At 36.0% G+C, this 13,268-nt stretch overlaps 2 protein-coding genes across 3 annotated transcripts in view; one reads left to right on the plus strand and one right to left on the minus strand.

Annotated features, from left to right (window-relative positions):
- Positions 1-4,313, minus strand: part of LOC102588760 (telomere length regulation protein TEL2 homolog) — a 9,669-nt gene extending 5,356 nt beyond the window's left edge. Inside the window, exons 1-7 of one of the 2 annotated variants that reach the window (XM_006362868.2) lie at positions 4,230-4,313; positions 3,017-3,268; positions 2,860-2,888; positions 2,668-2,770; positions 1,754-1,925; positions 989-1,171; positions 421-578 (exon numbers count right to left, since the gene is read on the minus strand). In XM_006362868.2, the coding sequence (XP_006362930.1) occupies positions 421-578; positions 989-1,171; positions 1,754-1,925; positions 2,668-2,770; positions 2,860-2,888; positions 3,017-3,176 (805 nt within the window). In that variant the 5' untranslated portion in view covers positions 3,177-3,268; positions 4,230-4,313. Of the gene's footprint in view, positions 1-420; positions 579-988; positions 1,172-1,753; positions 1,926-2,667; positions 2,771-2,859; positions 2,889-3,016; positions 3,269-3,907; positions 3,950-4,229 lie in introns of those variants that run through there. The other variant, XM_015303224.1, reaches the window with a different exon arrangement.
- Positions 4,314-5,346: 1,033 nt separating this feature from the next.
- Positions 5,347-11,382, plus strand: LOC102589091 (probable serine/threonine-protein kinase abkC). Its single transcript, XM_006362869.2, has 5 exons — positions 5,347-5,655; positions 6,779-8,135; positions 9,020-9,289; positions 9,933-10,088; positions 10,786-11,382. The coding sequence occupies exons 1-5, from the start codon at positions 5,642-5,644 to the stop codon at positions 10,903-10,905; spliced, it is 1,917 nt and encodes a 638-aa protein (XP_006362931.1). The 5' UTR covers positions 5,347-5,641; the 3' UTR covers positions 10,906-11,382.
- The last annotated feature ends 1,886 nt before the right edge of the window (positions 11,383-13,268 follow it).

The following is a 13,268-nucleotide window of genomic DNA, read 5'->3' on the forward strand; positions in this document are numbered from 1 at the left end:
GTACCCCCCCCCCCCCCCCCCCCAAGTTATGCGATGCAATTCGACACTTGACAGAGCACAAAGTTTAAGAAACAAAGAAAGACTTTTGAATCTTGTGTCTAAAACAAGCCATAGATATTTTTGTGCTTATAAATCAGCTCATTAAGAGTAAAATTGGTAGTTTAAAGTGAAATTGTTTCTATAGAGTGTAAAGATATGGCACCTGGGCCTAACTCAACCCCAAAAGATAGCTCATGAGGGGAGGTTTGTCCAAGTCCATATAAGGAGACCAAATTCCCATCCCTCTACCGATGTGGGACATCTTAACATAGAGTATATAAAAAGGTATCATTCTTTGGGACAACCTAAAAAGGAAAGTGCATCACATAAATTGGGACAAAGGGACTAAGATTACAATTTGCTTGTGTTGATCAAATGTACCTGCTGATCCTCGCCGACTAATGCGAGCAAATGCTTCACCCATTAACAGCATGGCGCCACCAAATTTGTTTTTATCTACGTGATCTCCTTCATCTAAAAGCTTGTCCCATTCATGTGCTCCCGCAAGAAGTTGACTGGTGATATGTTTGAAGAACACACTGAAATTCACTGGTAAAGAGTGGAACAAGACCAAGGAGGCAAAAAGGGAATAAATAACAAAGAGAAGGAAACAACAGTATGTATGCAACCATGAAGCTTCAAAGAGAATTGTAATTGGCACAAGTAGCATCCCCTGCAGGACCACAAGGAAAAGGAATTGAAAACGAAATTCAATTGCCAAGTAAACAACTCCTTACAACCAACAAGTGTGGGGAGGAGGAGAGGGAGGGGGGAGAGAGCTTTTGCTATGTTTTCTCTGACCATGACACAAAGACCATTGAAAAAATTTCCAGCTCATTTTGTGGAGCTCATCTTAACATCATGACAGAATCAACAGGTACTTACTGCATGAAAGCAGACAATCTAGTCAGCGGGGACTTTATCCCAAAAAAGAAGGTAAAAAGGATACTGTGAAGATAATGCATTTGGGGTTCCTGCTTGTGCTTTATCAGGTATAGACGTAAGGAGTTGGACCACCCGGGATATAATCTGCTTGAGCTCTTCATGGGGAAGATCTTCCTGACAGTAAGTAGACAATTCTCGAGCAATCTGAGTAACTCCCATATTGTCAAGCAAACAAAGCACAAGCAATCTGCAGTCAGAGTTTAATAGATGAGAAGTAAGGAAGCCATGACTTTGTGAGCATATCTCAGAGGGGATAGAGTTGCACCATTCAAACAAGTCTACATAGTCTTGTATGATTAGACATCAGTGCACAGTGCTCAATATAATACTCAAACATTACACCACAATGAGACAGAATAACACTCCCATACGAACAGAAAAAATATGCTAGGCAGAACAAAGCAATGTGCTAACAACCAACAATAAAACCACTCACATAATATATCTTGTATAGCTTCCACAAATTTCATTTTGGGACTATAATTAAAACAACATGTTGCTAGTTCTGAAGTGATAACTGCCTAAATATTAACAGTTCTGCACCTGCACATTTCTAGACAGTGGTTTTATTCTTCATAGTCTGATTTAGTGAAACATAATGCAATGAAATAAAGCCAATGAGAAACCATTTCATGTGGATGTACATGACAGCATAAAATTGTTAAGACTGCATCCTAACTTTGCCAGAACTTGCCACACAGAGAGAGAACAAGGACTGAATAGGTACTCTATGAACCACATATACACAAAGTGGAAGTTGCTTTGCTACCTTTCAGCATTTGAGTGGACAGAACGGTTGTCATCATCACTACTACCTCTCCATTGTAGACAAGGACCTAATTTTTGAACAACCTCAATAACTTGGCCTCTCAAAAAGAACACATCATAGACGTGCATCCTCGCAGAAATGGGGAGACATGTCAGCCAATCACAAGACACATCTGAAAAGAAAAAAAAAGGATTACACTTGTCATTATAAGAAACCAGCCAAGACAGCAAGATGATAATTCTAGACAAGCTCTCTGTCTAAGGAATCATATCAATTTACGCAAAAGCATCATTGCAACAGTTATTATTCTAAAAATGTGTCTTATGTAAAAACCAATCAACTGTGCAAAGAGTGAACTGAATACAACAAACACAATGAACAACATAGATTAGAGAAAGTAAAATTTTTATTTACAATTACTTCCTAAAACCAATTCCAGAAGCAGAATTTTTTTCTCTGGGGTGTAATTTTTTTTAAACTAAAGATAACGAACTACATGAATCAAAGGATACGGAAGTTGCACCTCACAATTAATTCTGAAAACCAAGTAAAAGAAATACAAAAACAAAAACAGTTCAAAAACATCCTCTGGGGTTTTAAATTTTGTCATCCCATGCCAAAAAAAACAAAATATAAAGACTAAAGAATTAAGGTATAACAACAGTGCAAAGAAGTATGCCTCTGTTTATATTAAGATCATGTTAAAAATAAAGGGATCTTATCACAACAATTTTGAAAAAAAAGAAGAAGAGATCTGTCATTTGACTAAGTGACCAGGATTTTTTATTTTTTTTGATAACCGAGAAATCCGTCTGTGACCCGCCCTTTGGACCAATCACAGCCTTCTAAACTCGGTGGATAATGGGCCCGCCCCTCTACCCTTCTCCATAAGTGACCAGGATTATCAACCTTACCATATAACAAAATCTTAGCCAATGTTGCGAAAGCAGGGCCTTTGTAGAAAATCTGCCACCATTCATCTCTCTCGTGTGTATCCGGGAGTCTCGCACTTGTTAACTTGAGTAAAAAAAACAATTAAATCATTACAAGAAAAGAAAATCCAGTACACATAACAATATAGTCCAAGAAATTTTTTAGCTATATACCTGTTCCCTGTACTGTTCGTTAACACAACCTATAAATTGACCAAAATTAGAATTGTATTTGCACCAAAGAAAGACTTAAGTAAATTTAACATTACTAGTTAGACAGAAATTGAGACATTAATTAACCATAAAAGTTTATTTAACACTGAGAGCACACCTGCAAGAGAGTGGGAGTCGAGAGGGAAGAGACAAACGGCAAGGGAATGAAGAGCACATATGACTTGATCAACGTGTTTGGCATCTTTGATTGAGGCAATGACCTGACCCACCTTCTCTAGTACCTCTCTCTTTCGCCTTGATTCTACTTCCTTCTCCATAGATCCCAGAGGAGTTTAGTGTTTCTTTTTGTTGTTTTTTCAGTAGGAATCAATATTTGGAAGTTTAGTCTCTGATTGTCAGAATGGATTAACTGGATTAACAAGGCCAACAAGCATAATAAGAAGCTTAACGTATTTGAATTCCCTCTGTAACGGAAAATACTTAATAAGAGTGGAAAATGTACTACAGTATTACATATGAAAAAAACTATGAAGAACCAAATGATACGAATTCAACAAAAATTGCTTCTAATATCTGGTATGCCGACCAATTCCAAATCAAACATTACTTTTATCATCAGGAATTATATAACCAACATTGAAGAACTTCAACGCCTCTATCAATGTCAGTAACTACCACCTAGAAAAGCGAACCAAATGTTACGAATTCAACAAAAATTCCTTCTTTTTTTTAAATGAGAAGGTAACAAGTGGTATATATTAAAAATCAGTACATGGGTTTTACACGGACCATATTTACAAGTAAGCAAAAAGTAAAAGAGCTAACGCACCAATCTACAATCCTAAACAGGAACTTAAATGTCTAAAATAGACATGTTATCTTCTGTATACATCCAAAAATTGCTTTTAATATCCAGTATGCAGAAGAATTTTCCAGACAATCATAACTTGAGCACCGTGAAGTCTCAGGTTCAATTCCAACCGAGACAAAAAAACACTAGATAATTTCTTTCCATCTATTCTAGCCTTGGTAGACAGTTACTTCATACCTGTTTCTCTCATGGAATTAGTCGAGGTGCGCAAAATGAAAGCTGCCCAAACACCATGATTATCCAAAAAAAAACATAACTTTTCTTAGCAAGCAATTATATAACCAAGATTGAAGAACTCCAACACCTCTACTACTGTCAGTAAATACCAAGTAGTAGAAAATACAACCCTAGCTGCCCCAAACAAAGGAGCATACATACAGCAATAGACACAAAGAATATTAAAATAATAAAATAAAATCCATGCTATCAAACAACTGTATTTTGCATTTGGGTTTTCAAAAACTCATTAAATTCATTACAATTCCGACGAGAATCTTACCGGAAAAAGTGACTCCTGCTCACCGGAAACTGCTCAATTGATGAAGGGTATAATGTTAGAAATTCCCAATTTCATATTTCTAAGTTTTTTTTTAATTATTATGAAGTGGCTAAATATTAAATACTTTGTAAATTTTATATTTTTTCTGAATAATGGTGCTTCAAAAGTGGCTATTTTTTTTTTCACTTTTAATTTGTTTTAATATATGTAATTTGAAGTTGCAAAAAGTTGTGTCTGAAGTTGTAAAATTTACTTGAGGTTTTGGCATTTTTTGTGCAAGCAAATTTTGATGCATGTGTTTGAAAATTTTAAATTTTAAGTAGAAATTGATTTGTAAAAATTAGATTTTTAATATTTATGTCTAACGTTTTACATATTTATACCTTAAGTTAAGATATTCATGTATAAAGTTCAACTATTTATGTCTAAATAATGGAGGATCTGAAAATTACGCCTTCAATTTTTACAAGCTAGTGTTTTAGTTCAAACAAATACAAATCAACCACAATCAATCACCTATTGAGTACAATTATAAGTTAATATTTAGCTCTTTGTATCAGTTTGTTTATCTTTTTTTTAGTTTGTTTAAAATAATGTATTTTCTCTAATTTGATAAATTTCTAATCTTAATATCTCACATAATATATTTAAAACCAATCTTAATACATTGTACATATTTTTAACTTAAGACTATAAAATTCAATAGTCTTCTTTACTTTTCTTAAATTTCTAATCTAAACAAACTAAGACAAATAAATTAAAACGTATTGAATACGACAATCAAGAAAAGATGAGAAAGACTAACAATTTTTGTCCGGATCCGGATTTCTTAAAACTAAACTTAACAAGAGATTTAAAAAATTCCAAAGTTAATATTACTATTATTTTCTCTAATACCATTACCTCCTATCAAACGATCCTAAATAAATATGTCAAAAACAAATAATAATAATATTTTATCTAATACGTCCTATGAAACAACCCTTTACTATATAACTTAAAATAATTTTTAAAATTGAGGCTCTATCAGTGCGATTTCAAAATAATCGAGGTTCATTATACATATATCGGACATTAGATGGATATAAATTAAATATGTTAAAAATGGCTACTTGAGTAAAATGTTCTAAAAGAAAATTTGGGATTCGGAATCGGGTCAATTGCCAAACACACTTACAACCCGGTAGATTTTTCAGTCACTTTCCCCCTCGACGGCGACAACCCAAAACCACCGTGCGCAGCTGATTTTTCCGCTCAATACGGTGTCGTTTACTTCACTGTTGTAGTGTTCATCCATTTACGGTGTCGAAAATTCATCGATGATACATTTTGTATCGAAGGTGAAAAATGCGGGTCAATGCTTTGTATCAATCAGCTTTGCATCGTAGAAGACCTACCAGCATCAATTATCAATGGCCGCATCAAGGTCCGTATCTGATATTGCTTCATTTATCTAAGTTTTAAAAAAAAAAAAATCTTTTTTCGAAGTTTTAAATCTCTTTATATTGCTTATGATTGGGTATTTCTAATTAGGCCTAGAATTGGACTTAACAAGGATGATTAATTGTTTGTTTTATGGTTTTTCATTATGATGATGTGAGTATAAGGTTCATATTGTCATTGAGTACCTAAGGGTGTGATGTAGTGGTGAATGAAGTGGGTTGGGAAACATGAGGTTTCAGGTTTATATCCTGGGGAAGCAAAATACAATGTGGTTTCTTCTCATTTTATTGAGTCTTTGATGGACATAGTTATCTCAATAGCATGTATCCTGTGCAATTAGTTGAGGTGCGTGTGAGTTAGCTCAAACACGGCATAATATGAACTAAAATGAATTAGAGATAATGAAGTAAGTTGGGGACTAACTTACGGAACAGTCACGAGGTTTGCACGTGCCTTCTAACAAGTTTAACTACTTCTTTTAACCACCATGTAACTAACTTGCCAACTCACTAATTCTTACTTAATCCACTTGCTAATAATCCGTTATTAATAAAACCTGGATCATATCACCAGGGTTATAGAAAAAAAAGGGTTTAGATTGTGATTGATATGAGAAAAATGTTTGCCTTAAAAAATCTTTTTTTTAATCAGTTTTCATAATTTAGACAAAATAAAGTAGATGAAGTATGGTAATCTTATGAGGTACAGCTAGTGATAGTGTTGATGATATTCGTTCACAACAATGTTCAAGTCTTGGATGAAGCAAGTGATGTGGAGTAAGAATCTGTTACTTCTAAAAATAAAACAACTACGGCCCATAAGTGAGTAAGTGACGTAGTTATTCTCCCCCTTTTGGTAGAAAATATTTTCTTGGAGAGAAAAGTTTCAACACTATTAAGGTAACTGTACACTGAAAATGATTACAACAAGGTTGAAATTGGGTGAGCTCCCTATCCTCCTTCTTTCTTACCATTTCTAATAGAAAAATATTTCAACAAGGAACATGTTATACGAAAAATATTTGCCATTGTTCCAAATTTATCACCAGCAATTTCAGCTTTGCTCAGCTAAATTTGACTGCTCTACTACATGTTTTATTTTGTCAGGTGCAGAATTTTGGTGAAGGGAAGTGTTGAAAGGGTTGCTCATTCCCTTCTTGCCAGCACCAAGGCCAGGAACTCAGTGGTTTGGACAACGTGCCCTACCGGACTTTCTTTTATCTTTTCCAGATTACATTCACAATGTAGAGTTTGTCATAGAGGATTTACCTCCAGCATTTTCTATGAGGCAAAAGGAACCTTATGGAAGACGTACAATTCGAAAGCTAGATGTTTGTTCCTTACGAATGAGACAGTCTCACACCATGCTCGAGTTGCCTGGAAACGGCTACTTCAGATTCATTCAAGCTGTGGAACAATTATGCCACCAATAAGTAGGGTTACATGTGTGATGAGCCTTGCTTTGTCTCGCTCACATCTGGTATCTCCTGGCATTTTGGCCTTCCTTATTGGACAGCTAGCATGGAATCAAAGTGTGCTTGCAGAAGCAGAAGGTTTCACATCCCCGGAATCGCTCTACATGCATGCAAAGGATGGACATATCTACTTGACTTCATTTATCTTCTTGCTTTTAGAGGGCTTGATATTGCTCTCGAGGGCAGTATACTTAGCTTTGTTGTTCACCCCTTGTATGCTAATGGCTCCTTTTGCGGACTCCTTTGGTATTGAGTTTAGGAAGAAGTGGCTTCGTGCTGTGAGAAGAACTCTAGAGAAGGCAGGTCCAGCATTCATTAAGTGGGGTCAATGGGCAGCAGCAAGGCCAGATCTGTTTCCAGATGATATGTGTAATGAACTTGAAGAACTCCACTCAAAGGCACCAGCACATAGCTATGCATACACAAAAAGAAGCATTGAAAAGGCATTTGGACGGAAGCTGCCTGAAATATTTGAAAATTTTGAGGAGGAGCCTGTCGCATCGGGTAGTATTGCTCAAATTCATCGGGCAACCTTGAAATTCCGATATCCTAGACAACGGGTTAAACCCATTCGTGTCGCTGTCAAAGTTAGGCACCCAGGCGTTGGTGAATCTATCAGGAGGGATTTCGTACTAATTAACATGTTTGCAAAAGTTTCAAAGGTCTTCCCAACTTTGAAGTGGTTGAGACTGGATGAAAGCATACAGCAGTTTGCGGTCTTTATGATGTCACAAGTTGATCTTTCTAGGGAAGCAGCTAACTTGAGTCGTTTTATATATAACTTCCGCAGATGGAAGGATGTATCATTTCCCAGACCTCTATATCCTTTGGTGCATCCTGCAGTTTTAGTGGAAACCTATGAAGACGGTGAAAATATCTTGCGCTACATTGAAGAGCTTGAAGAACCTATGAAAGAGTTTGAAGGACGTGAGTGCGTCCGAACTGCCCTTGCTCACATTGGGACTCATGCACTACTGAAGATGATGTTGGTATGTCTCTGTAATTTAGCCATACGGTAAAGTTGAAGTTGGTTATTATTTTTATTAATAATGAAATACTTTACTTGATTAAAAAAAAGTAATTCAAGAAGGAATATGCCAATAGAAACGTGACTGAAAGTAAAACTACCGAAGTACATAAGTAAAAATGGGTTGCTAAGAAAATGGAGGATCTCCTAGTGAAAAGAATACTTCATCTTCGATATTGAGGTGTGATGTTCAAGTAGAAAGGACCACCATTGTTGCGCAGGAGCGTTAGTTGGGGTTGGGGTTTAACATACCCAACAACAAAAAAAGGGTCGTTTTATCAGGGCATCATGTAGAATCTCTGAGCATTATAACATACTGTTCCTCAGAAATGGAGATTAGATTCATTGTGAGCTCTTAATTTCTTATTGCTTTAATAAATGTGTACAGCATAAATCAACTTGTGGGACTACTCCGGGTATTATGTTGTTGTAAATCAACTTCTGATATAAAATAAATACCTAAATCAACTTTGCAATTGCGGCTTGAGTTTTTGCGATGGTAATAATGAGCAAAACTCTTTGGGTTAGTCACCAAATAAATCGAACATGTTGACCTCATTAATTGCTGAGGGTAACTTTTCAGTAAAGCGAAGATCTTCCTTTGTTGAACAATTATGCATTAGCTGCCTCATATTTTATTTTTTTTGGTTTTGTATAAGAAGTCCATAAGCTGTCAAACTAATCTTTTCTTAGTTACAGTCTTCATCTTGAGATTGTTTACTCTTTTCTCCTATTATTTAGGGAAGTGGGAAATGCTCTTCCATTGGAATCTTACAGTTCCTCAATTTTGCAACATAGTCCTTAAAATTATTTCTCTCTTTTTGATACTATACCATTTAATTCCAGGTGGATAATTTCATACATGCAGACATGCATCCTGGGAACATTCTTGTTAGATCACCGCAAGACAGAGCTTCAGGGAAAGGACTTTTCAAATCGAGACCTCATGTGGTCTTCCTAGATGTGGGTATGACTGCTGAGCTATCCAATAAGGACAGACTCCTCCTGCTGGAGTTCTTTAAGGCTGTGGCACTTCGAGATGGCCGCACTGCTGCAGAAAGTACTCTTGGACTATCTAAACAACAGAGCTGTCCGAACCCTGAGGAATTCATCAAGGTGCTTTCTAATTTTTTGTTGTAAAAGAATGATGAAGTCCATAATTGTACAATGTGGGCAGACTGTTGATCACTTGATTCTCAGTAGTCGATTAATTGTCCAAGCAGGAAAAGCTAAATCGGCATCTTACTTCTCATCTTGCATTTTCGTTTAACTTGAGTTCAAGCGCAGTGCATATAGTACGTTACACCTCTTTCAGGAATAATAAAAGGAAGCATAAAAAGCATCCTCTTTCATCTTGTCTTAGGCCATATATGAATATGTCAAATATACTTACAAAATGATTCATTTTTCTATAAGTTTGTCTTCCTTATTACAGGATGGTGCTACCACACCACCATCTATCTGCGGCAATTTTTTTGATGCAGCATGTACATATGCCATAAAATAATAGAATTGTTAAAAAGAAAGGAGATGCACAGTATATAGGTGAAAGACGTCCCAAGTGAAGCAGCTCCATGATGTTTGCTTGTGTGAACTGTGAAGATGAGAATCAATTGTAAAAGCTTTTGTCCCACTTATTTTCTGTCTGATGAGATACAAATACTCATTTTTAAGTCTCTTTAGTGAACTATGTCAAAACCCCCAAATTTTTTTAGATTCATGTCTTTGTTGAATAACATAATGTAGACTTTTGTAATAGGACGTGGAGGGAACTTTTGACTTCTGGAAGACAGCTGAAGGGGGTGGCATTCATCCGGCAGATTGCATGCAACAATTGCTTGAGCAAGTTAGACGTCATAGGGTGAATATTGATGGCAACATTTGCACTGTGATTGTGACTACTTTGGTGTTGGAGGTACCTTTTGGCCTTATTTGATGCTTTTACCGTCTGATAACTCAGCACTGCATAGACTTGTCTGCTATATTCTTTTGTTAACTTATCCTGTTTTAATGGTTCATATGATCTACTATGTGTGCTGGGAATGTCTGCATCTATCTTTCTCAAGTATTATCTTGATTCTGGTAAAAATCTGCCGAATGTCATTGTTGAAATTCAGTTATTAGTAAAGCTAGCCAAAAGTAATTATTCCATACTACATTTTTATTATTGATAACCCAACCATGGAAGTAGATGCTTGAGAAGCACCGAAGGGTATGACCTAGTGGTCAATGAAGTGGGTTGAGAACCTTGAGGTCTCAGGTTCAAATCCCAACACAAAAACACTAGGTGATTTCTTCCCTTTTGTCCTAGCCTTGGTGGATAAAGTTACCTGTTACTTGTGAAAGGTGGCAGGTTTCCGTGGAATTAGTTGAGGCCGGATACCACGATTATTAAAAGAAAAACGAAAATGGATGTTATCTGTGATCTCTTCTTCTTTAATTTAACTTATCTGCCTTTCCTCTTTCCTCTCTCCTCCTAGATTTTTCTTCCCATGCCCTATTCCACATGATTCATCTTCCCCCTATTTTTCTTCCAAATGCCAATAGAAGGAAAAGCTTAGGGTAATAATTTGTTTGAACATATACCATGATACTTTTCTGTCTTCCTACAGGGATGGCAGCGGAAACTGGACCCTGAATACGACGTGCTACAGACACTGCAAAAGTTGCTTTTCAAAGACGATTGGGCAGAGTCTCTCTTTCACACAATTGGAGGGTTGATGGCACCATAAAAAAGGTGTCTCGTTTGCTCGCTTCCCATCCCCACCCCAACCTACATAAAACGATTCCACAATTTTGATGGAGTAATATATAGTAAAGGGAAGATTAGTGAAATATAACGCACAGCATCTGGCTTTAGAGAATAAGGATGTATACCTTTCTCTCTTTTTTTGTTTTAGATTTTAAGATTAGATTAGCTCTAACCTTGAATTCTTATCATTGTTTCTTATTTATTTTTTGTCACAGTGTGAGATAATAATAAGTACTTATCAAGAATGTATTGATGAGAGAGTTTTGGGATTGAGGTATGGTTAGTTGATTGATTGAAACTGATGAGAGCAACTAGCAGGCTTCTTCTAAGTTTAATGTTTAGATGTTGAGCCATATGTCTCATTGTAGGCTATAATGCATGGAATTATGTATCCCAAGGAATTGGGAGGGACTTTTTATATTAATCCAACATTTATATATTCAAATGAATGGACCTGTGGGTATAGCCTAGTGGTCAATAAAGTTGAAGGAGAACCACGGGTTTCATGTTCAAATCCAGGTGGGGAGGCAAAAAGGCACAAGGTGATTTCTTTCCAATTGCTTAAATTTTGTTGGATAGAAATACTTGGTGGTTGTTATAATAAGAATAAGTGTCCGATGAATTAATTGAGATGTGTGCAAAGTTGATTCGGACACTACCATCATAAATTGGTCAAAACTTATAGATGAGGTAATTTGATATACTCCGAATGACCTGCCAATGTATATTTTCATGGGTTAAATTGACACCTTAACTAGAGGTTTGAGCTTTACTTGATTCTACAAAATACTCTAAACGTATGATATATTTATACATTATTGGATTTTTTGATGATATGGCTTTCAAACATATTTTTTTTCAAAAACCTCCATAGAATCATCTGTAAGTATCTGAGGAACCATTTCTATGGTGATTTACGTCATTATTTTTATTATTTAGGGCCACTCAATAGAAATTAGGCAATTTTATTTATTTTTCATGTGTGTTAGTCTATGAACTTTCTAGTAATATGGCATCCAGACACTTCTTCCAAAACCTTTACGAAACCATTTGTAAGGGCTCGAGGAACAATTCGTAGTCTCACTATGATCTACACCACTTTTTTTTAATATTAGGGGCCACTTCTAATCACCTAATTCCTGTAAATTGGCCCCTAAATGTCCAAAATGGACTATAAAAATGGTGAGATTGTACGTACTGCTCCCCTAAATCTCCACGGAGAGTTTTGTAAAGGTCCCTCAAAGAGATCATCTAGAAGCCATATCACAAAAAAAATCATGGGTTAACACATGAAATCTGAGAAAAATCACATAACTTGTGTAAATTAGCCCATAAATGCTCAAAATGGACTCTAAAAATGGTGAAAATGTACATACTGCTCCCCTAACACCCTACGGAGGGGTACGTACTGGTTTCACAAAGAAATCGTCCGACAGCTACATCACCAAAATATTCATGGGCTAACACACAAAAAAAATTGAGAAAATCACCTAATTCCTATAAATTGGTCTCTAAATGCCCAAAATGGACTCTAAAATGGTGAGACTATACATACTACTCCCCAAAATTCTTATGGAGGGTTCCGTAAAGATTTTGCAAAGAAATTATCTAGACTCATATCACCAAGATATGCATGGGCTAACACACATGAAAAATTAAAAAAATCGCCTAATACCTATAAATTGGCTCTAAATTCCCAAAAAAATGGACTCTAAAAATGGTGAGATTGTACGTATTGGTCGCAAAGGTTTCACAAAGAAAACGTCTAGAAGTCATTTCATTAAAATATTCATGGCTAACACACACAAAAAACTGAGAAAATCACATAACTCCTACAAATTGGCCCCTAAATGCCCAAAATGGACTCTAAAAATGTTGAGACTATACATACTTCTCCCCCAACTCCTTACGGAGGGTTACATAAAGGTTTCACAAAGAAATCATCTAAAAGTCATATCAGCAAAATATTTATGGGTCAACATACACGAAAAAAATGAGAAAATTGCCTAATTTCTGTAAATTGGCCCCTAAATGCCAAAACTGGACTCTAAAAATGGTGAGACTGTACGTACTACTCCCCCAACTCCCTACGGAGGGTCCCATAATGTTTTCACAAAAAAATCGTTTGAAAACCAGATTACCAAAATATTAATGGGTTAACATGCACGAAAAACTTAGAAAATCGCCTAATTTCTGTAAATTGGCCCCTAAATGTCTAAAATGGACTTTAAAATGGTGAGATTGTACGTACTGCTCCCCCAACTCCATATGGATGGTTCTATATAAGTTTCGTAAAAAAATCATTTGGAAGCCATATCACTAGAATCTTCATTGGCTAACACA

Source organism: Solanum tuberosum, unplaced genomic scaffold (genome assembly GCF_000226075.1).
Source record: "Solanum tuberosum cultivar DM 1-3 516 R44 unplaced genomic scaffold, SolTub_3.0 scf00421, whole genome shotgun sequence".
NCBI lineage: Eukaryota > Viridiplantae > Streptophyta > Magnoliopsida > Solanales > Solanaceae > Solanum > Solanum tuberosum.

Bases quoted from the DNA above. Each gene is read 5' to 3' on its own strand.
- LOC102589091 (XM_006362869.2), top strand. The intron at 8,136-9,019 runs GTATGTCTCTGT...ATTTAATTCCAG, and splicing joins CACTACTGAAGATGATGTTG to GTGGATAATTTCATACATGC. The intron at 9,290-9,932 runs GTGCTTTCTAAT...CTTTTGTAATAG, and splicing joins ACCCTGAGGAATTCATCAAG to GACGTGGAGGGAACTTTTGA.